This window comes from Callithrix jacchus, chromosome 6 (assembly GCF_049354715.1).
Source record: "Callithrix jacchus isolate 240 chromosome 6, calJac240_pri, whole genome shotgun sequence".
In the NCBI taxonomy this organism is placed as follows: domain Eukaryota; kingdom Metazoa; phylum Chordata; class Mammalia; order Primates; family Cebidae; genus Callithrix; species Callithrix jacchus.
Genome location: NC_133507.1, coordinates 81,629,209 through 81,650,839, shown reverse-complemented (window position 1 = coordinate 81,650,839; position 21,631 = coordinate 81,629,209). Strand labels below are relative to the sequence as shown.

General features: G+C 34.8%; 1 protein-coding gene across 4 annotated transcripts in view; it reads left to right on the top strand.

The window, feature by feature from the left end:
* EPC2 (enhancer of polycomb 2) overlaps nucleotides 1–21,631 on the top strand; it is a 130,095-nt gene that overhangs the window by 95,999 nt on the left and 12,465 nt on the right. For 2 of the 4 annotated variants that reach the window (XM_008998919.5, XM_002749455.6), the window contains exons 4-10: nucleotides 1,693–1,899; nucleotides 9,242–9,390; nucleotides 10,141–10,273; nucleotides 12,418–12,609; nucleotides 16,270–16,359; nucleotides 17,896–18,041; nucleotides 18,148–18,491. In XM_008998919.5, the coding sequence (XP_008997167.1) occupies nucleotides 1,693–1,899; nucleotides 9,242–9,390; nucleotides 10,141–10,273; nucleotides 12,418–12,609; nucleotides 16,270–16,359; nucleotides 17,896–18,041; nucleotides 18,148–18,491 (1,261 nt within the window). The remainder of the gene's footprint in view (nucleotides 1–1,692; nucleotides 1,900–9,241; nucleotides 9,391–10,140; nucleotides 10,274–12,417; nucleotides 12,610–16,269; nucleotides 16,360–17,895; nucleotides 18,042–18,147; nucleotides 18,492–21,631) is intronic. The other 2 variants (XM_078327819.1, XM_008998920.5) reach the window with 1 other exon arrangement.

Genomic DNA, 21,631 nt, shown 5'->3' with positions numbered 1-21,631 from the left:
TTCTGAGGTTAGATTAAGCTCTTGATTTAATTAGTGAAGATAACAAAATTTTACCAGAAGTGAAGTGATCAAGCAGCCGAAGCACAGAGAACTGCCTGTGATGCTGTCAGCACAAGGTGGAATTTTATTAGATCTAGAAAGCTCAGTTCTTATTCTATCATTATTGTCGTAGACTGGGGTTGACATCACCATTCCAGAGAAGTCCAGCTAACAGTAGAAAGGTATTCACTTAAAGGTGATATTTGGAAATTCTTGTGGTGTGGTCTTATTTTCCAGACTCTGGCCATCCACTTTAAGGACCAAATGCAGCCTCTAAAATGCAGTTAAGCTGCCTCTACTAAGAGATTGGGTAACCAAAGAATGGCCACTTACTATTTTAATGTACTAAGTATAATTGTGACATGGACTAGAATACCTGAGTTGACATTGTCAGTGTATTCTCTTCTTGTGGTTCAACTAGGCTGAGAAATTGTAAGAAACAAACTAATTAATTCTAGAAACCATTTATCTAGGACTCGAAGCCCAGTGATCAGTGGATTTATTCTATGAAATTATACCAACACAAGAAATAATGAGAAACTTATTTGGTGAATTTTGCCTTCTTCAATAGACTTCATACAACATACAGGTCAATTTGTATAGAGATCTTACAAATTCAATGAGAAAATTTTTCTCTTTATTTCCAAGTACTAGGGAAACATTTCTTGGTCTCAGGTTCTGAAAGTAAGCCTTCATCTCTAAAATAATACAAGGAAAAAGATTGGGATAGCATCACTTCAACGAGACTTCCCAGCCCTAAAATGGCATGATCTTTTTCTAATGTTTGCTGTAAATGGATATGTGTAACCCCCATTCCATCCTACTAAAGCCTATTGGCTTATTTGATCTCAAGGTGCTAGGCAACAAATGTGACCAAGCAGATGTTTACAGCCTTAATTTGAGATGTGTCAGCATTATGCTGGCTACATTGAAAAAGAGGTAGGTCCCTGAAATATCAGCATTAGAACTCCTAAGGGAGGGAACCATCCTAGGGCCACTGTCTCAGGACATGACATTGTCATTAGCAGAATGAGTGTTAAGAATAAGGATTCTCTAGTATTTAACACTTGGATAGAGGAATTGTTTTATATGTCACTGGTTCAAAGAATTCAAAATTGCATAATGTTGAAAATTCTGGAAACATGCTAAGTTTGTTTTTATAATCAATTTCAAAAGAGGTATAGTAAGTTGTAATATATTAGAGAATATTCATCTTTTATTTTGGAGGCACATAAAAAGAAACCTCTATACCTTCTGGTTTCTATAGGAAAACAAACAGAAGCTAATAGACTTGAAAACTGATAGATTCTCAGATGTGTACAATATCAGAATTTTGAAGGACCTTGGATGTCTTCTAGTCTAAGACTTGCCTGAGGCATGAATTTATTACAGTCTTCCCAAGTGTCATTCACCTAGCCTTCTTAAATATTTTCAGTTATACAACTCACTGCATCTGAGGGAAAAATACTGATTTTTAGATGTCTCCTAATTAATGATTCCTTTGTTAGGTTGAATTGTATTGTATCTTAACCTACCATAATAATATCTGTTCATGGTTATTAGAACTGGTCACATACTTTTTATGGCCATAATCTAACTTTTATTTATTTTTGCCAACATTGTAGCTGATGACATTTTGTATTTCTCATTTAGCTTGTAACACTTCAAGAAGCAAAACTGCTGCTAAATGAAGATGATTACCTTATTAAAGCTGTATATGACTATTGGGTGAGAAAACGTAAAAACTGCAGGGGGCCATCCCTCATTCCTCAGATAAAACAAGAGAAAAGAGATGGCTCTACCAACAATGATCCTTATGTTGCCTTTCGGAGAAGAACAGAGAAAATGCAAACTCGAAAGGTAATGTACAAATTAGGTTTCATTGAAGGTAGCTTAATAGTATTTAAGATCAATAGTTTTTTTCTAATAACTTGAATAATTTTGAATAATTTGAACATAATGGAAGCTAATGGCATTGATGACTTTCTGTAAGAAATCCTACTTTTCTTCTGATCCTTGGCCAGACATGTTATCCATTGTGCCCCTGGCCTACCACAAGAAATCCTGCTTTTCAGTAGCTTCTGTTGGCCAGTTTATACTGTTTATCTACTACCTGTGCCTTTAATGAGTCTACTGATCATACCATTTTATGCTTGCAGTTGAAGTGTTATGAGGAATTTTGTGTCCTTGGAAGTTTTGAGCTCTTCAGTAAGCTACGTATTCTATCACAGATCTCCTGTGTTTTGGAAGCTGAGAATTTGAAATAATATTACTATTCCTGTTGCTTACTGGAGACCTTACAATTCCTTGGAAACCATAATGTAGTTATTATAGTTCTTGCAAGTCAAAATGCACTTTGCTGTGTCTAGCTACTATAGGGTCCTGGAAAATAGGGAAAGAATCATTTTCAAGCCTGTTCTGCAAACAGTCAAAAGTAATAGTGGAATCTTTCTCCTTTTCTGATTTGTCAGTTGTCTCAGATTTCAAATTGATGAGCTTGTTCCCATCTGACTTTCAGAAGCAGTATGAAGCAGAATTTTAACTAAGAGAAACAGGATCTTATACTGTGGAATGGTATGGTATAGAGGAAAGCACTGTTCTAGAGGAGTATTCACTGCCTTACATTTCTCATAATATACAGTAACACACATAGTATGTTCTCTAATATTGCAAAGTATCAGGAACGTATAAATATAAAATAAGGAATTATAATTGGAGGCAAAGCATTTTTGTGGATTCTCCTAACATTGAAAGCTTCTCTTTGTCAGCTGTTAATATAACAGCTGTGGAACATAACAGCTGCCAAGGATAGTACATTTTAGGAGAAACTCTCCTCCTGGTTAATAACCAGAATTTCTATAATTCTTGAGGTTGTAACTTTTTTAAACATTAGAGGATGGATTTCCCAAGTGTGGATGACATTCCCTAACCCAGACTTGAATTTTTAATTTAGCATGCTGGTTCTTAGCTAAGAGAATCTGCAGTATTTTATGAAGATTTGGCACTTTTCTAAGACTGAAACGAGATAAGTTCATAAATATAGTAAGACTTTATAAATGTGGACTATTGGACATGAGGAAGGAGAGGTTTATCTAAATCATCAAAAAACCGGAACTATCAATTGCTTTTTAAAAGCAATATATAGTCATGTGTTGTATAACACTTCAGACACTGATGGACTGCGTATATGATGGTGATCCCCTAAGATTATACTGTATTTTTACTGTACCTTTTCTATGTTTAGATATGTTAGATATGCAAATACTTATATTTATGTTAGAGTTGCCTACAATATTCAGTACAGTAACACGCTGTACAAGTTTGTAGCCTAGGAGCAACAGGCTATACCTTCTAGGTTCATGTAAGTACACTGTGACATTTGTACAACAAAGAAATTGCCTGACAACACATTTCTCAGATCTTTGTTTGTTCGCTTATTTGTTTAAGAGATTGGGTCTTACTGTATTGCCCAGACTGGTCTTGAACTCCTGTGCTCAAGCTGTCCTCTCACCTTGGCCTCCCAAAGTGATGGGATTACAGGCATGAGCCCCACCACACCCAGCCCCTCAGATCTGATCCATGTCATTAAGCAATGCATGACTGTAATTAATTACAGCTATATTGCAAAACAGACTGTTTAGCAATGCCTTTTGAAGGAAAGCTATTAGTGGACTTCCTTTAGTGAATGGGTAGGAAATACTTAAGATTAGCAGTATTTATTGGCATATTGACAATACTTTCTGAATGTTAAAATATGTTTTATTCTTCTTTTGTTCTAACCATTAGAGAATTGCTAGTAACTGGTTCTTGTGTTTAGACATTTTTTCATTTTGTGATCACTAATGTAGATTTTCCTGACACACTCTGATTCTTACCCTTTCTCTTGGTTATTTTTCCATTTTCCTCTGTAAAGAAGTACATTTTCTTTTCTGATGCTCTTTTTATTTCTTTCAGTTTTCAGTTGTAGGACCAAAGACTATTCAACTGTCATTCTCACTGTTGCTAGTTAGAAATGTTTATGTGTTTTGAAATGAGAAAAATGGGAAAGCACTCAAATAATGAATACTCCTTAGGAGGTGCAAGCATTGGGGTATGCAAAAGTGAATACAACTAACAAAGGCTCTCTGTTTTCTATTTCCACAAACTTAAAAACACTTGTGTAGTTAATGCAAAGACTAAAAGGTCTTCTGAAATATTTATTTGGCTGTTTAGCATTTAAGTTGCTGAACTAATACTTAATTAGGAGCATGTGAATTCTTTGGGGCATTCTTAAATGAGATAGTCTTAAGGCATCAGCATGTCTGAATACACTGATTGGGAAGTCCTGGATCAGCATATATTTAACCACATAGATACAATTCTTAGTGTCTGTGCCCTCTTTTCTCCTTCTGTGAGGCCCAGAAGAAGTAAGATAGTTAAGAGAGGAAATTCCCAGGGTAGTGGTTGTCAGTTCTAGCTACTATACAGCCTTGGTCATGAAAAGATGTACAGTTTATTCTAAAGTGTAGCAATTTGAGAACCACTTCCCTAGAGATTTGGCAGTAAGTACAAAACTGTAATATGTAACTGTATTAGGAAGAAAGGAGTTGGCCCTGAGCGGAGATGATTACAAGAAAAGGAGTAAAGGGGGCAAGTGGATTTGAATACAGGGAATAGGGCCATCTCAGAAGAATAGAAAAAATGTCAATATGAGCTATGGTTTTTAATCTTGGTATAGTTAAGAATAGATATAGATATATGCATATATGTACATACATATATTACATACATATTTCCTAGCTCTGTTCACTAAGAGTCTCTAGAAGCAGTGACACCCAGTAGAAATGGGCATGTCTAGGATGTAGATCTTGATTTTAAACACTGTTTTTCAGCCAGGCATGTTGGCTCATGCCTGTAATCCCAGCACTTTGGGACGCCAAGGTGGGTGGATCACCTGAAGTCAGGAGTTTAAGACCAGCCTGACCAACATGGAGAAGCCCCATCTCTACTAAAAATACAAACTTAGCCAGGTGTGGTGGCATATGCCTGTAATCCCAGCTACTTGGGAGGCTGAGGCAGGAGAATCTCTTGAACCTGGGAGGTGGAAGTTGCCTTGAGCAGAAATCACACCATTGCACTCCAGCCTTGGTGACAAGAATGAAACTCCATCTCAAACCAGGGCTCCTTAGGAAAACTATTTCACGTCTAGGGCTGGAAAAAACAAAGATAAGCCTGGAACAAACATTTTGTTATGCCAGAAAATAAGAAAATGGTTGGAGCCGTGTCAGAAGGATGCAGGAGCCAGCTTGAAGGGGGACTCCACTGATAAGAACTGGGAAAGTTAGCATCAAAACAGATTATGAAAGTAATGAATTCTACCCTGTAGAGTAACCCATGTGTCCATACTGATGTGGGTGGGCTGGTGGGCAAGTAGATGGGTAGACAGTATTTCCTTACAGTAGTTTCCAAACCTGTTGGCAGAATGATGGAATTAGAACATCACTATTTGGCAACCACTATAATAATATAGATGATTGTTTGAGGCAAAAGTTAGAACTAATGGATTTTAAACTTAAGGGGGAAGTTTGATGATAAACAAGATACTGCTTATGTAGTCCTACAACATACTTGTTAATTAATTAATTTATTTTTTTGAGATAGTGTCTCGCTCTGTTGCCCAGTCTGGAGCGCAGTAGCATGATCTCATCCCACTACAGGCTCTTGTCACCACATAAGGGTAATTTTTGTATTTTTAGTAGAGACAGGGTTTCTCTACGTTAGCTAGGCTGGTATAAAACTCCCGACATCAAGTTATCTGCCTGCATCAACCTCCCAAAGTGTTGGGATTACAGGCATGAGCCACTGTGCCTGAACTAATCCAGTTGTTATTTTAAAAGGGAAAAATAATATTTAACTAGGGCAACCTGGGAGATGCCATCTTAAGCAATAAAAGTTAATAATGGTAATGGGACAAATAGTATCTTTTAACTACTAATATGAGAGGGATATAATATCCCTTTTGTGGTAGTTGCACCAAAAATACATAACCTGAATTTAATCATGGAAAAACATTAATGAAACCCAAATCAAGGAATATTCTACAACATAGTCTCTACTCTTTGAAAATGTTAAGATCATAATCACTAAAAGATAGAGAAAAGAATTATAGGAGATTAAATAAATTATAGAAGATTAAAGAAACATGACAACCAACCATCGTTTTTAATATGGAGTGAGATCCTAGACCAGGAAAAAAAATATTATTATTTTATTTATTTATAGATTTATTTTTTAGATGGAGTCTCACTCTTGTTGCCCAGGCTGGAGTGCAGTGGCACGATCTCAGCTCACTGCAACCTCCGCCCCCCAGGTTCAAGCGATTCTCCTGCCTCAGCCTCCTGAGTAGCTGGGACTACAGGCGCGCACCACCTTGCCTGGCTAATTTTTATATATTTAGTAGAGACGGGGTTTCACCATGTTGGTCAGGGTGGTTTTGAACTCCTGAACTCAGGTAATTCACCCATCTCGGCCTCCCAAAGTGCTGGGATTACAGGCATGAGCCACTGCACCCAGCTGAGAAAATGTATTATAATAAAAATTATTATCTTACTGATGTCCTTTATAGCAGTAACTGTATTTTTTGCTATAAAGGACATTAGTGGTGCAGTTGTTGAAATATGAATAAAGTTTACATGTATAAAGGAAGTAATAGGATTATGTTAATGTTAATTTCCAGATTTTAATAATTATACTGTGGTTATATGTGAATATCATTTTTTTTGAAAAAATATATTAAAGTATATAAAGATAAAGGAGCATTTTATATTTTCAACTTCTCAAAATTTTTCAAAAATAGTACTGCTGATAATTTATAGATGTATGTGTTTATATTCATACATATTTTTGTATGCACATACACAGAGAGCAAATGTAAAATATTAACCTTTAGGGAATCTGGATGAAGATAGATGAGAATTTTTCATGCTCTTTTTGTAAGTCTGAAACTATTTCAAAACAATAAGTTTCTTTTTAAAAGAAGAGGAGGAGACTGGGGAAAGGAAACTTAAGGGTAATTATTATTATCGTATTTATTTATTTATTTATTTTTTGAGACGGAGTTTTGCTCTTGTTACCCAGGCTGGAGTGCAATGGCGCGATCTCGGCTCACTGCAACCTCCACTTCCTGGGTTCAGGCAATTCTCCTGCCTCAGCCTCCTGAGTAGCTGGGATTACAGGCACACACCACCATGCCCAGCTAAATTTTTTGTATTTTTAGTAGAGACGGGGTTTCACCATGTTGACCAGGATGGTCTCGATCTCTTGACCTCGTGATCCACCCGCCTCGGCCTCCCAAAGTGCTGGGATTATAGGCTTGAGCCACCGTGCCCGGCCTGAAGGATAATTAATTAGAGAACAGGGGCTGGGAGCAATGGCTCACGCCCGAATCCCTGCACTTCCAGAGGCAGAGGGGGGCAGCCCACTTGGGATCAGGAGTTTGAGACCAGCCTGGCCAACATGGGGAAACCCCGTCTCTACTAAAAATACAAAATTTAGCTGGGCGTAGTGGCAGGTGCTTGTAATCCCAGCTACTTGGGCGGCCGAGGCAGGAGAATCACTTGAACCTGGGAGGCAGAGGTCACAGTAAGCGGAGATCATGCCACTGCACTCCAGCGTGGGCAACAGAATGAGACTCTGTCTTAAAAACAAACAAAACAGTAACAACAACAACAACAGGATATGAATAAGACAGGGTAGAAGAGGAGTCTAAGAGGAACACTTACTGAAGAAGGGAGCTATCTAAAAGGTTCTGGTGCACTTTTGAATATTACTCAGCTGCCACCTGGCATGTAACCTTGTATTATTATCTGCCTTATGATTCTGTGTTATCTGTTTTCTGTCTGTCATCCTTACTAGCTTCTAAGCCTTTTGAGGGTAAGGGACATGTGCAATACACAGAGTAGGCACTTTAATAGTTGCTGTTGATAATATTAATTTTTTTAATTGAAAGGTATTATTGCTGCCTGCTTACCAAAAACAAAAATTGTTTAAACATATGCTTTAGATTTTACGTTTTGTCACGTAGTAATAAAGGAGAAAAAGATGAATTTTTTAAAATTAGACAAAAGGATGACTTATTTTTAATATTCTATGTGGAGTACCATATTGGGACTTGGATTAGGTTATTTTTAATGTATTACTATTATTTTCTCAAATGCAGGAAACTATACACAAAAAGAGTATAACTTTGAATTTTTCTCAATTGTTATTTTCTCTTTTATAATCCTCCCATATGAAACCACTGGTATTCTTTAGGTTCTTTCTAATGTCATTTTGAATTATTAACTCAAGGAATGAATGATTGCTTAAGTGTACAATTCACTCTGGATGCATAGATTGGAAGGGTAGTAGAGGTCTATTTTTAAACAAAAAGTTTCATGTCTAATACTAAAGTAAGGAATCTGTGGATGTTTGATATCACCAAATAGTTTGTATTAGTAATAATTTTTATGCAAATAGATGCTGTTAATTATGACTGAGCCTTTTCTAGTTATGTAGCAGGGCTTTCACTTTGTATAATTAGTTGAAAAGCTAATAAACAGTGTTCTGAAATTCAGTATTTTTACTAAATCTCTTTTCTACTCAGCAATGGGGTGTTACATTACATTGAAAAATGATAATTTGATGTCTTGAAATGCTTGTTATGCTACTCTCAGTTTTCTGAGTTTCTGAAGTGAAGCTTTACTGGTCATTGTTCATGTTCACATTATAGTACAGCGTATCAAACCATCCAGCCCCCAATTACAGAGCTGGATGGATGGATGAATGGATGGGGACTCATTTTAACTGTTACCTTGATCTGGACAAAACTGTTCCTCTCTGTTATTGGAAAAATACCTTCCTCTAAATGAATGTACTACATTTTCCAATACCAGGTTTTGTTTCAGGTGGACATTTTAAAAATTTGTTGACATTGAAATTATCTCTTTATGCCATTCCACCTTTTCAACAGCTGGAAGCATTTTTTTTTTCTGAGTATTTATTGAGAGATACTTGTTTATACTTGTATTTTCAGAATTAAAATAGATACAGATTCTCTTATACAGGTGCTGTTCAGATTTTTTTTAACATTTTACTTTTATAGAATAAATTCAGGTCTGATAAGAGTTTGTTGAATAAAGCCAGAAATGTAGATAACTTCTAAAATTATCATTATTTTTAATAGAATCGTAAGAATGATGAAGCCTCTTATGAAAAGATGTTGAAACTGAGACGAGAATTTAGTAGAGCCATAACAATTTTGGAAATGATTAAGAGAAGAGAGAAAACAAAACGAGAATTATTGCACTTAACCTTAGAAGTTGTGGAGAAAAGGTAACATTGCTCCTGTTACAGCAATAAAGTGGCAGCTTTACCAAGTGATGGACAAAATGAACCAGAAGATTTTTGGGCGGGGGGCAGGTTAAACTTTATGACAGTTGATATTGATTCTGTAAGAATTTATATTTTTTAAAGATTTGTGGTTACTAGGTTGTTTTTTTCTTTTTATAGATTAAGTTATTCAATTTAGATTGCAGACTTTGGGAGAGTTTTTATATACTATAGATCCTATTCTTAATTTTGTTTTGCAGAATCACTGAATTTTATTTAGAAAAGAACTCTGGTGATCATTTTGTTTACCTCTCTGTATTATAGTTTCTATTAAATAAAATCTAAGGGAAATGAGTATTGATTTTATTTTCTGAGTAGATAGACTTTTTTATTCCTTTTAGAAATGTGTTCTCTAATGTATTTTCCTACAAAATTAAAAATAACTAAACTAAAACAGAATTTTGTGTGATTCCTGAAGTAAGCATTCCAAACATTTCTCAGTGACTGATTATATAATGTATGTAAGAAATTTATTTTCTGTGTACCTTAGATTTTTTTTTTTTAGTTTTTTGGTTTGTTTTGTTTTTACTAAATCTCTGGTTGTTTATTCCTGTAAATTTTGTCTTTTAAAAATAATTTGATTGTTAGCTCTTTTTGACTAGGTGCCTTCCAACTAATGGAGGTATCATTTATTTTCCTTCTTTATTATTAAACTATGCAATGTTTTCTTATATTTTGTTATTTTTTTTCAAGATATCATTTGGGAGACTATGGGGGTGAAATTCTTAATGAAGTGAAAATCAGTAGATCAGAGAAAGAGTTATATGCCACTCCAGCAACTCTTCATAATGGAAATCATCACAAAGCTCAAGAATGTAAAACTAAGGTGAATATTGTCTGGGAAGAAGCATGTATGGTAATGTTGATCAGATAATTATTGATTTCTGCAGTTGTCTTAATATGGTTTGAGTAAGGAAAAAGCAGTTAACATGAATTTAGTTCTTAACATTTGCCCAGTACTTTGCTAGGAGTATTTGTACACATTCTGATCCATTAATCCTCATAACAACCCTTAGAGGTAGTTGTGTCTTTGTGACTTCTAGATATGGCTAGTAAGTGGCAGATTCAAGGTTTCAGTTCAGGTCTAACAGTTCATCACTTTCAGTATGCTATCTGCCTCCCTAGAGAATAAGGGTAATTAAAGTCTAGTTATTATCACTAAGCTTAGCAAACCTTACATTGTAATGGAAGGAATCAGCACCTCAAATTAAAGCTTTATTCATTGAGACTATTGAAAACCGTTCTTGTTGTCATTTCCAGAGCCAGCATTTATCAATTGTTACCTACCTTGAGTGACTTTGAGAAAGTCCTTTAATTTCTGGGTCACAGTTTATTCTTAATAAAAGAGCCAGACTCAGTGGTTATTTTAGTCACTTGGACTAGATAACTATATTTATTCAGTCCTCACTTGGTATATTAATTCAAGTATTTAATTGGGAAATAGAATAACTAATAAAGCCTTCAATTTTGAGGAGCGTAGATTTAAATAAGAAACAAGTATTGACTGAAGCCTCTAGACAATAGAGCCTTACTCTGTAGCAAGATTTTTTTAAATGACCTAGGGTGTTTGTGGAAAATTCATCTTTTGAAAATGTACACAGTTCTCATTCTTCTTGGGTTGATTCTTAAAGGTCAAGAAAGAGTGTGGAGCAGGAAGATTCCTTCATTCAGTTCATGTCAATTCAAACACCAGAGTTCTTTCTTATTAATCACAGGCATCTAGCCCACCATCATTATTCTCTCTAAATCTCACTTGCCTCTATAGCCAAAAAAGTTAATGCAAATGTCATTTTGTAAATTATTTTTAAAAATCCATTTTATGTCAATCAATGCTTTTCCTGGGTATGTGATTATTAAGCATTGCAATATGAAAATCTTAACCCATAATTACTGACTGAATCAGCCCTTATTATATATTAATTCTTATTTTAGATCTCCTCTATGAATAAACATTCAGCCCACCTAAATACTAACTTTAGGGATTTGGTTGCATCCATTGTTGTCCTACTCCATCACACATGTTTAATAACTATGTTTACTTTATGACATATCCCACTTTAAAATATGGGAAGTTTCTGAAAGTTGGGACTGTCTTTTTGATGTAATAGTTACACCCATTGTATGAAAAATTTTATATCTCACTATAATTTGCCTTACAAGCAATATTTTTATTGTGTGTACGGTTTTTGACCCTAAAGTAGTTAACATCTGGACTACATGTGGAAATGTATAAATTTTGTAGTTTGTACCTTGGTGCTTAGAACAGTCTTTTCCAACTTTTAAAGTGGCGGATCCCTTTTTATTAAAAGGAATGCCAGTGTGTTAAAACAGTAACAGAGCTGCTCTGTTGAGGGGAGGTGGGAGCTGGAAACCTACCCCTTCAGTCAGTGTCTTTGCCAGATGGCCTCTCAGGAACCTCCACAGAAGCCTGGGGAACTTCAGAACAGTTATTGTTCAGTTGCTGCAGTAATTATACATTCTAAAAAGTGAGGGCTTTTTTCCTAGTTAAGCTTGTTTTTCTCAAAAGGTTGCCATCCATAGAACAGACGTTTTAAAAAATTGGAACTAAGTGTAAAAATAACTTAATAAAGTCATGGTCCAATTGAAGATTTTTAAAAATAAAAATAGTTGTTAATTTTGTCAATATAGTAGATTTAAATAAGAATTGAATTTAAATACCTTTTAAATACTGGATTACATAATAGAGCAATCCAAAAAATCACTCACATCTTACTTTTAAGAAGTAATAGTATTAAAAGCAAATTTAAATACATAATTATTTTTCATCATAAGTTGCAGAAAGTAAAACATGTTTCAGTTTATGAACACAGAATAATTTTTGCTTATTAAAAAACATTAAATCACCTCCTGGGTAAAAATATATGTTTTTCAAAGGGCAGTATAGTTTTTCGTAATTTCTAAAATTATTTTTATTTCTTCCTTTTGGGGGAAAAATCGTCATGTAAACAGCACCCTCATCATTTGTCTTTGAAAGAAGAGGCTTCTGATGTGGTTCGTCAAAAGAAGAAGTACCCAAAGAAGCCTAAAGCAGAGGCTTTGATAACATCTCAGCAACCCACTCCTGAGACATTGCCTGTGATCAATAAGAGTGACATTAAGCAATATGACTTTCACAGCTCAGATGAAGATGAATTTCCACAGGTGCTTGTTTTAAAACTATTTTAAAGACATTTGCTCCTAGTCTTTTATATTGCTATATTTTTAAAACAATTGCCATCTTAGTGTTTTTATTCTTGCTTTGTTCCCCTAATATATATAGCATAAACATTTCCACATTATTTATGTAGCCACTGAAATGGTATTTACTCTGTATTATTTTTCATCAGTTGTATAGAATTTACTCTCTCCTGATCACATGGTTTTCAGTTTTTCCTTTTATAAAAATGAATGTAGATCTTGTCCCTCTGTATTTAGAATAGATTTTTGGAAATGGAATTACTAGTTACTAACTGAAAATTATCAATATTTTAAGGCAGTTAATATATAATTGTAAATATTGAAAATATCAGTAATGCTTTCCTTTTTACCATATTCCACCAGCATTGTGTTTTATAACTTTTAACGTAAATTTTGCTAATTTGTTAGGTAATGGCTATTTGATTCTAAAAGATTTAAGGGAACTGATTCCAGTTTTAACTCTTCGATAAATATTAAAAGTTTTGTAGAAAAATGTGTGCAATTAAAGAAAATCTTTATTTTTATTCCTTGTTTTAAAATAAGACTTTTACTTTATATATTAAAAGATAAATTTTTTCCAAAAAATATTATTTATCATCTGTTTTAGTGATACCCTCTTTTTAAAAATATAGTGTAGGAAACTTACAGAAAATACTGTAACAAAGACTTGAACCTACCACCAACTTTATCATATTTTAACTTTTGACTTGTTTGCTTTAAGGAAACTTTCTTTGAAAAAACCAACATTACAGATATGTTTGGAAAGCCAATTCTTCATTGCAATACCATTTCAGATCTGGAGTTTGCATAAAATGTGTCCCTTTGGGCTACATTCTATTATTTTTACTCTTTTTTTCCCGATTTAGTTTTTTTATTCAGATAATATTCTGATAGTCATATGCATAGTATTAAATGTGCAAAGATACATTTAATTTTATATTAAGTTCTTGAGGAAAACTTAATGAACCCATACATTACTTTTGTCAGAGGATCAACTAGTTTGACTCAGGCAGAGCTTTGACTAGCCATGGGACATTCACCAGATGACCATATGACCATTTTGAAGGAATGAGGGATATAGTGCCCTAGAAAATAGTAATTTTCCAGATAGCAAGTATAGGTTAGGGTTCTAGGCACAGCATATTAGAGGGAACTGCTAGCAGTTTAGCATTGCTGGAGCACAAAATATAGGAGGAAAAGGGGATGAAAGGCTTGATGCCTGCAGTAATAGCCAGATGGCAGATAGCCTCTATCTACATTATATATACTGGGAAATTATAATGTTAACTAAGAAAATGACATAGATAAATATATGTAGAATAGGCTTATATTGGTGGTACTAATGAGAGGCTAGAAAGTTTTGCTACATATTCCCATCCCTTTAAGAATGATGCTGTCGGCCAGACATTGTGACTCACGCCTGTAATCCCAGCACTTTGGGAAGCCAAAGCAGGTGGATTGCTTGCGCCCAGGAGTTGGAGACCAAGCCTGGGCAACATGGTGAAACCCCATCTCTACAAAAAGAAACAGAAGTACAAAAATTTAGCCAGGTGTGGTGATGCATGCCTCTAGTTCCCGCTACTCGGGAGGCTGAGGCAGGAAGATTGCTTGAGCCAGTGAGACAAAGGTTGCAGTGAACCAAGGTTACAGCACCATACTCCAGCCTGGGCAGCAGAGCAAGACCCTGCCTTAAAAAAAAAAAAAAAAAAAAAAAAGATACTGTAGGGTGCTGTGACCTATAGAAACTTTTCTCTTATTGGTGGAATTAGTACCTCCAGCCTGAAAGTAGAGCGGCATAACTAGTCATATGTTTCTCGTTCATTAAAGGATTTTCATTTCTCCTCCAAATTCTTACATTGATTTATATAGTTCCCAGTTCCCATCCCCACATGAAAATTGCCCTTTGAAACATTTAGGTTCTTTGAGTCTTTATATTAGATCTTAGACAACCCTCATTAATTTTATGGTATTTGCATATTGCTAAAGAGTAAATATTTACCTATATTTGGGCTTCATTCAGTGAGGCCCCTATTCAGAGTGTAACTCTTATAAAATCAGAATTTTATTGCTGACAAGATCATTAAAATAATCATACTTTTTCTCTGTCTAATAAACATGAACAAGGGAATAGGGCCTTAAGAGAACACACATTTTAACCAGACTTATGCTGTCAAATTGCAGCTGCATAGAACTAAAACCCTGCCTCTTGATCATGCTTCTGATTTTCCTAACATTAGCTTTGTCTTCCTATGACTCAGCCTTCGTTTGTCCTCTGGAATCTATCCCTAGGGAATGGTAGGAGAAAAAGGTGATAGATTTTATACACAGAATTTCTGAGACTTTGTGACACTTCCGTGTATATCTTAGAATTAGGGACATGATTTGCAAAGGAACCAAAGTGGAAAATTCACATTTGGGATTTCCTTTCAAATTTCAGGTTTGGGCTTCATTCCCCATGAAGAAGAGTCAGCCCCAGCTCACTGTTTCTGTGTCTCCCCCTAGGGTTGGTGGAGGTATATTGGAACCTCAAACAAATACCTTTCTCCCCTGGATGACCCTGCTCAGTGGTAATTACCACAGTTTGGAAATAATATGGAGAAAACATTTTTCCTCTCAAAATAGGAAGAGAGGGATTTGTGAGGTTCAGGAATTTGCGAGTAAATGTGGTTGAGCCAGCGTTTGTCAGAAAGAGATGTACTACAAAGCAAAAGTGCAAGACAACTGAAATTTAAATACCAAAACTTTTTTAAAAATTTTAACCGTTATGAGTGGAAATTTATCTAAAACATATTATTTCCCTGCCATTGGTATATCTGTATATTATTTAATTTGTTTTTATGACATTTATAATAAAGTGCCCTCTAATGGGTCAGTGCGACTGCCCTAGAGGTCCACTCAATTACATAGGGATATTTGGCCTGATATGACATGGTCTGGGCACAGTGCTTTCTAATAATGTGACAGCTTTCTGAAAGTCTTTATTCTTTTTCTTTAGGGTAGTTGGCTTATCACATCTTTGTAACCAATCTACTTACCTTAGCAAGTTTTCTTTTCTCTTCTGATTTTCTGCTTCTGGTCTATTAAGTTTACAAAATAATTTTTAGGAAATGAGTGGGGAGATAAAAGACTTTTCTTTGAGTAAAATCTGACCTTTATGACTTTGGTTTTTTTGTTGTGGTGGTTTCTTTGGGCTATTTATAAGCTGTTTTTACATCCTAGTTTTTGGCTTTATTACAGAGAGATAAAGTTATTGAATAAAAATAAACTTACCTATAGGTGAAATATAACTGTCATCATTAAATATTTATAGCCACATACATTATTACATTATTTATAAAATATAGTGGGATGTATACAAACTATATTAATTCTAAGTCAGTAGCATTTCATGTTTAGAAGCAATCAAGCAATGCCAGGTACAGTTAACCTCTAAGAACTAATCCATTAAAAATAAGGATTTTTAGCCATAGAACATTTTTACTAGTCATTGAATGTTTTGGGGAATTCAGCACCTACTATATATAATATAGAAGTGATTTACTGTTTGTGATCAGATTTAAATTTTACAGCATTACAAACATTGATCTTTTGATAACTCATAAATGGAATGCCTTTTTTGTCTAGGTATTGTCCCCAGTATCAGAACCAGAAGAAGAAAATGATCCTGATGGTCCCTGTGCTTTCAGAAGGCGGGCAGGATGCCAATATTATGCTGTAAGAACTTTTTTGTGTGTGTGGTGTTTTTGTGAACTGGAATTAACAGGTAACCCATGTCAAGATGACTTAGTCTTGATCTAAAAATGGGAAGTGCATCAGTACTTTTTATTTAACATCCTTTATGTGGATACTGGTAAAAGATGCTTAAAAGGTACTGAGTCCTTTCAAAGGGTATTGAAATCCTCTTAGAAATTGATAATTCCTCACATTTTAGAAATTTAGTTTCATTTTGGGCTCTAATTATAACTTCAGCAGTTGTGAAAATTACTTGGTATGTCATTACTAGAATTAGGAAAACCCAGAATTTGTAAGTTGAGTCTAGAACCTTTGATGGCTGCTAGGTGATTACTGAAATTTATTGTTATGTAAGCCCATCTTGTGCATACATACCAATAAGTATCAAACAAAGTAATAATTTTTGAACTTTCCTAATGGCGATGTTTTGTCTAAAAATTGTGGTGGTGGCTTTTTTGGGCTATTTATAAGCTGTTTTAACACACATAGAAGTTGCTTTATGCTATGAAGTCAAATTATATCACTCTCCAAGGTTCTTAGATGAAGTGTAATGTAGCCTTGTAAGGATGGCTTTGGCTTTCTTATATGGCTTGTAGAGATCATATATCTTATAACATGATGGTAAACATACACTGACAACTTTTTTAGGGTGTGTAAATTTAGAAGAGGTGATTTGTCTACTGGTTATGCTGATGAGAGAAAGGAAAATTCTTAAGAAAAGGGACAGACATAGCATGACAGAATGATGGAGGGAATGGGAAGGCAGGGAACAGGCTGTTTGTATGTATATGTGTGTGTATGTATGTATGTATTTATGAGAAAGAGTCTTGCTCTGTCACTCAAGTTGGAGTACAGTGGTGCAGTCATACAGTTCACTGTAACTTTAAACTCATAGGTTCAAGCAGTCCTCCCACCTCAGCCTCCTGGGATTACAGGCACACACAACCACATGCTGTTAATTTATGTATTTTTCTGTAGAGACAGGGTCCTGCTACATTGCCCAGGCTGATCTTGAACTCCTGATCTCTAGTAATCCTCTTGTCTTGGCCTCCTAAAGTGCTAGGATTACAGGCATGAGCCACTGTGTTCCACTTGGTTGTATGTTTCTTAAAAATGAAGAGGAAGCTTCAGTTTGACCCCATAAGTGTTTGAAGTGCGATTTTTAGTCCAAAAAATATTCTTTCTGGTTCTCAGTAGAAAACCTAAAAATTACTCTGTAATTTCACCATTTCTACTTTGTACGCAAATGTTAAAAGCTGTATTATTTTAAAGATATATTCCTTTTTAAGCATAATTGACCCTAAATGAATTTATAAACTAAATTCAGTTTGGGTAATCTTGGGTAATCTTGGTTAGTGAACTTTTGATTCGGTTTTATAAAATTTAACCTGATTAATAGTTTCATGTCGAAATTTTAATTGTTCCGCTAATGTTGCAGTTGCTTCATTTTTATCATGATCTAACCTGTCTTCATTTCAGATTTATTCCATGGGTTTTTCTTTCTTTCTTTATTTGCAGCCTCGTTTGGACCAAGCTAACCATTCATGTGAAAATTCAGAATTGGCAGATTTGGATAAGTTGAGGTATAGGCATTGCCTTACAACACTTACAGTCCCGAGAAGATGTATAGGATTTGCAAGGAGGCGAATTGGCAGGGGTGGAAGGTGAAGTATTTGTTTTCACCTGGTTTTTGTTTACGATATGGAACAGAAGACCAAGAGAAAATGTTAAGCTCTGTCAGTTAATATTTGGTTTTATTTTGCTTTTCAGGGTCATAATGGACCGAATATCCACAGAACATGACCCAGTCCTGAAACAGATAGACCCTGAAATGCTGAATAGTTTTTCAAGCTCTTCCCAAACTACAGACTTTTCTTCTAATTTCTCTCGGACCAATGCTTCTAGTAAACATTGTGAAAATAGACTGTCCCTTTCTGAAATATTAAGCAATATCAGATCATGTCGACTACAGTGTTTCCAGCCAAGGCTACTAAATTTACAGGACAGTGATAGTGAAGAGTGTACCTCAAGAAAACCAGGGCAGACTGTGAACAATAAAAGAGTTTCTGCGGCATCTCTAGCTTTATTGAACACCAGCAAGAATGGCATATCAGGTAAGCTGTTGCTGTGTTAAAAGTATATCCTGCTATTCTTTTCCACTTAATTTTATTATCTACTAAATAAATTCTCAGGGTAAAATTTGAAGATTTATTTTCCCACTTAGGAAAGGAATTTTATCTTTACTACATTTTTTTTTCCAACCTAGAAACCAAATTGTACTGTTGTGCCTCACATTTTAACCAAATTGCCCTAACCAGTGCTGTAAAACCAGTGACATCTATTTTGAGTGTGTGCCTGGTATGATCAATGTAGGCAGAATGCATACAGTGTTTCCCTATGGGCACCCTGCTTATAAGCTGCCACTAGATCATCACAGCATAGTACTATCTGGTGCTTATGTTAAAGGTAGTTTTCATTTTGGTGTGTTGAACTTTGATTAAATGTAACTATTGCTTCTTGAGAGTACCTTTGAAAACACTTTCTGAAAATGATTTTTAGAAGACTCTATGAATAATTTTTTTTTTAAGATGGGGTCTCACTCTGTCGCCCAGTCTGGAGTATAGTGGCATGATCTCAGCTCACTGCAACTTCCACCTCCTGGGTTCAAGCGATTCTCCTGCCTCAGCCTCACCAATAGCTGGGACTATAAGTGCGCACCACCACACCCGAGCTAATTTTTGTATTTTTAGTAGAGACAGAGTTTCGCCATGTTGGCCAGGCTGGTCTTGAACCTGACCTCAGGTGATCCACCTGCCTCAGCCTTCCAAAGTGCTAAGATTACAGGCCTGAGCCACCGTGCCTAGCCCCTGTAAGTAGTAATTTTTGTCTGATAGCTTACCTCTAGTTAGATCAGGAAGGTTTTTCATTTTTAAGAGATATATTCAAATTAATTTTATATTTTTATGATACATACATTTTAAATATATAAATACCTAGAGAATCTAAGGTACAATTTTGGTTTGTTTTCTTCTGTGGCCTCTTTATCACATGTATGGAAATAGGTATAATTTATAAATATCTTTATAGTGTATACATTGCATATATGCATTGTATCCCAAGACTAAAATAGATAGGGCTTGACTTACACTGTTGATACCATTTCTTTCTGTATGTATTTCTAAATTATTTCCTGTATGATGCATTTTAGGATGTGAAATTATATTAAACTTCTTTAAAGTGATCATAAATCACTTTAACTTGAAATTTGATCTCAGTAATGTTCAGTTTTTTTTAGCGACTGAACTGCCTGTTTTCCAACTTGACTTGTACATTGATTTGTTTAAAGGTTATAATGGAAAATTGGATTTGTTTGAATGACTGGAAGTTGGCATATCATTTATTCCAATGGGTCGGTTAATTTTCCCCTAAACAAACTTAAGTAAGGAAAATGGCATCCCATTATATAAAGTTCATAAGTCTGTGAAGTTGAATGAGTGCTTGAAACTAAAATGAATAAATACCTAATACAATTTGAGGCCACAGAATTATTAGAAATCTGAAGATAGTAGAAAGTTGATAAATAGTAACTATTTTTTCAGCCAGCTCTAAGACAAAGTTCGATTTACTTAACTAAATGGGAATTTCTGTACCAAACATTCTCAAAATAATTTTTGCCAAAGAGGGAGTTTAAAACATATCATATCGAGGGATTTATAATTACATTTGATCGTAGGCTGATTGTCTTCTCTGCTGATGTATACCACATAAAAAAATGATTTTAATATCTTCCTTCTCAACTTGAACATTGTCAGATATTTGCAGCTTTCTATTCTACGTTCCAGATAAACTCTAGATTTACCTTGACTATTTTTCCAGAAAGTGTATATATGTTGTGTATGTATTGTTATAGCATCAAAAACCATATGTATTGATCCAAAATATAACTTCATATGACTTAAATAATTCCATTATAATTACCTCTGTGATCCTATGACACTACTATATGACATAAAATAAACATTTAAACTGTTATTTTAGGCCTACATGTATTTCTCAGAGAATTTAAATCACAGATAAACAATGTTACCATCATAGACAACAAGATATTTTTTGTATTTTTATCTTTCCCTTACCATTAGAAAAAAAAAACATTTTTGGTGTGTGTTTTTTTCCTATCTGAAGTTTTTTAATACTCTCAACATAGTCCATTTCTTTCTTCCCGTAAAAAATTATAAGGCTTAAGCCACAACTAAAGTACATTAGAATTCAGTGTTTTGAAGTCAGATCTGTCTTATTTAATTATTTATTCCTAAAGTAAAAGATTTTGTTTCAACTCCTTCTTTCCAACTGACTGTGACCCCTCTAGTCACTGGGACCACAAGGGTTTTGGTTTTCAGCAGGTGTCTTTTTTTTTTAAATAATAGGCATGGCAACATAAATACATAATGAAAAAGTTTTTTAATAGCATTTTTTAAAATAATTGAAAACTGTGATAATTTAATGATTTGCATCAGTTATATTCATTATATAGATTTCTTAGTTCTGGTTAGATAATTTTAAGTGAATTCAGTTACAGTTCTGTGAATACGGATAGGAATTTCCCCATCTACCTAAATAGAAGGATGAGGGAATTTTAGAAAGCTATATTTTTACTTTTGATGGATATATATAAAAGAATGGGATCCTCATGTGTTTGGTTTTTTTAATCTATGTGTCTTGAACACTTTTTCCTTCTGCTTGTTCTTAGTGGGCTTGGTCATAAGAGCACATTTATTTTTTAGAGTAAGGAGAAAAAATAAAGTAACAAGACTAACACATATTTTGACCTGGCAGAGAGTAACACTGAAACTAAACAGATTGTTACTACTGAATTGTCCATTTCACAGCTGGGAAATCCCAGCAAATGAAGAGTTTAATCAGAAATAGAAACATAATGTAATTTGTTTATATCACAAGTTCCTTAGTTCTTAAACAAAAATCAAAAAGAGGGCTGTATCTTATGTGGAATTGAGAGCTAGTGGCAAGTAATTTTCTCTTATGTTGTTAATGACCCTGATTAATGTTTTCCAAGTCATAACCCATGTGTCCAAAATATATTCTAGGCTGGGGTGCAGTGGTTCACACCTGTAATTCCAGCATTTTGGGAGGCTAAGGCAGGTGGAACACTTGAGGCCAGGAGTTCGAGACCAGCCTGGGCAACATGATGAAACCTGGTCTCTACTAAAAATACAAAAATTAGCCAGACGTGGTGGCA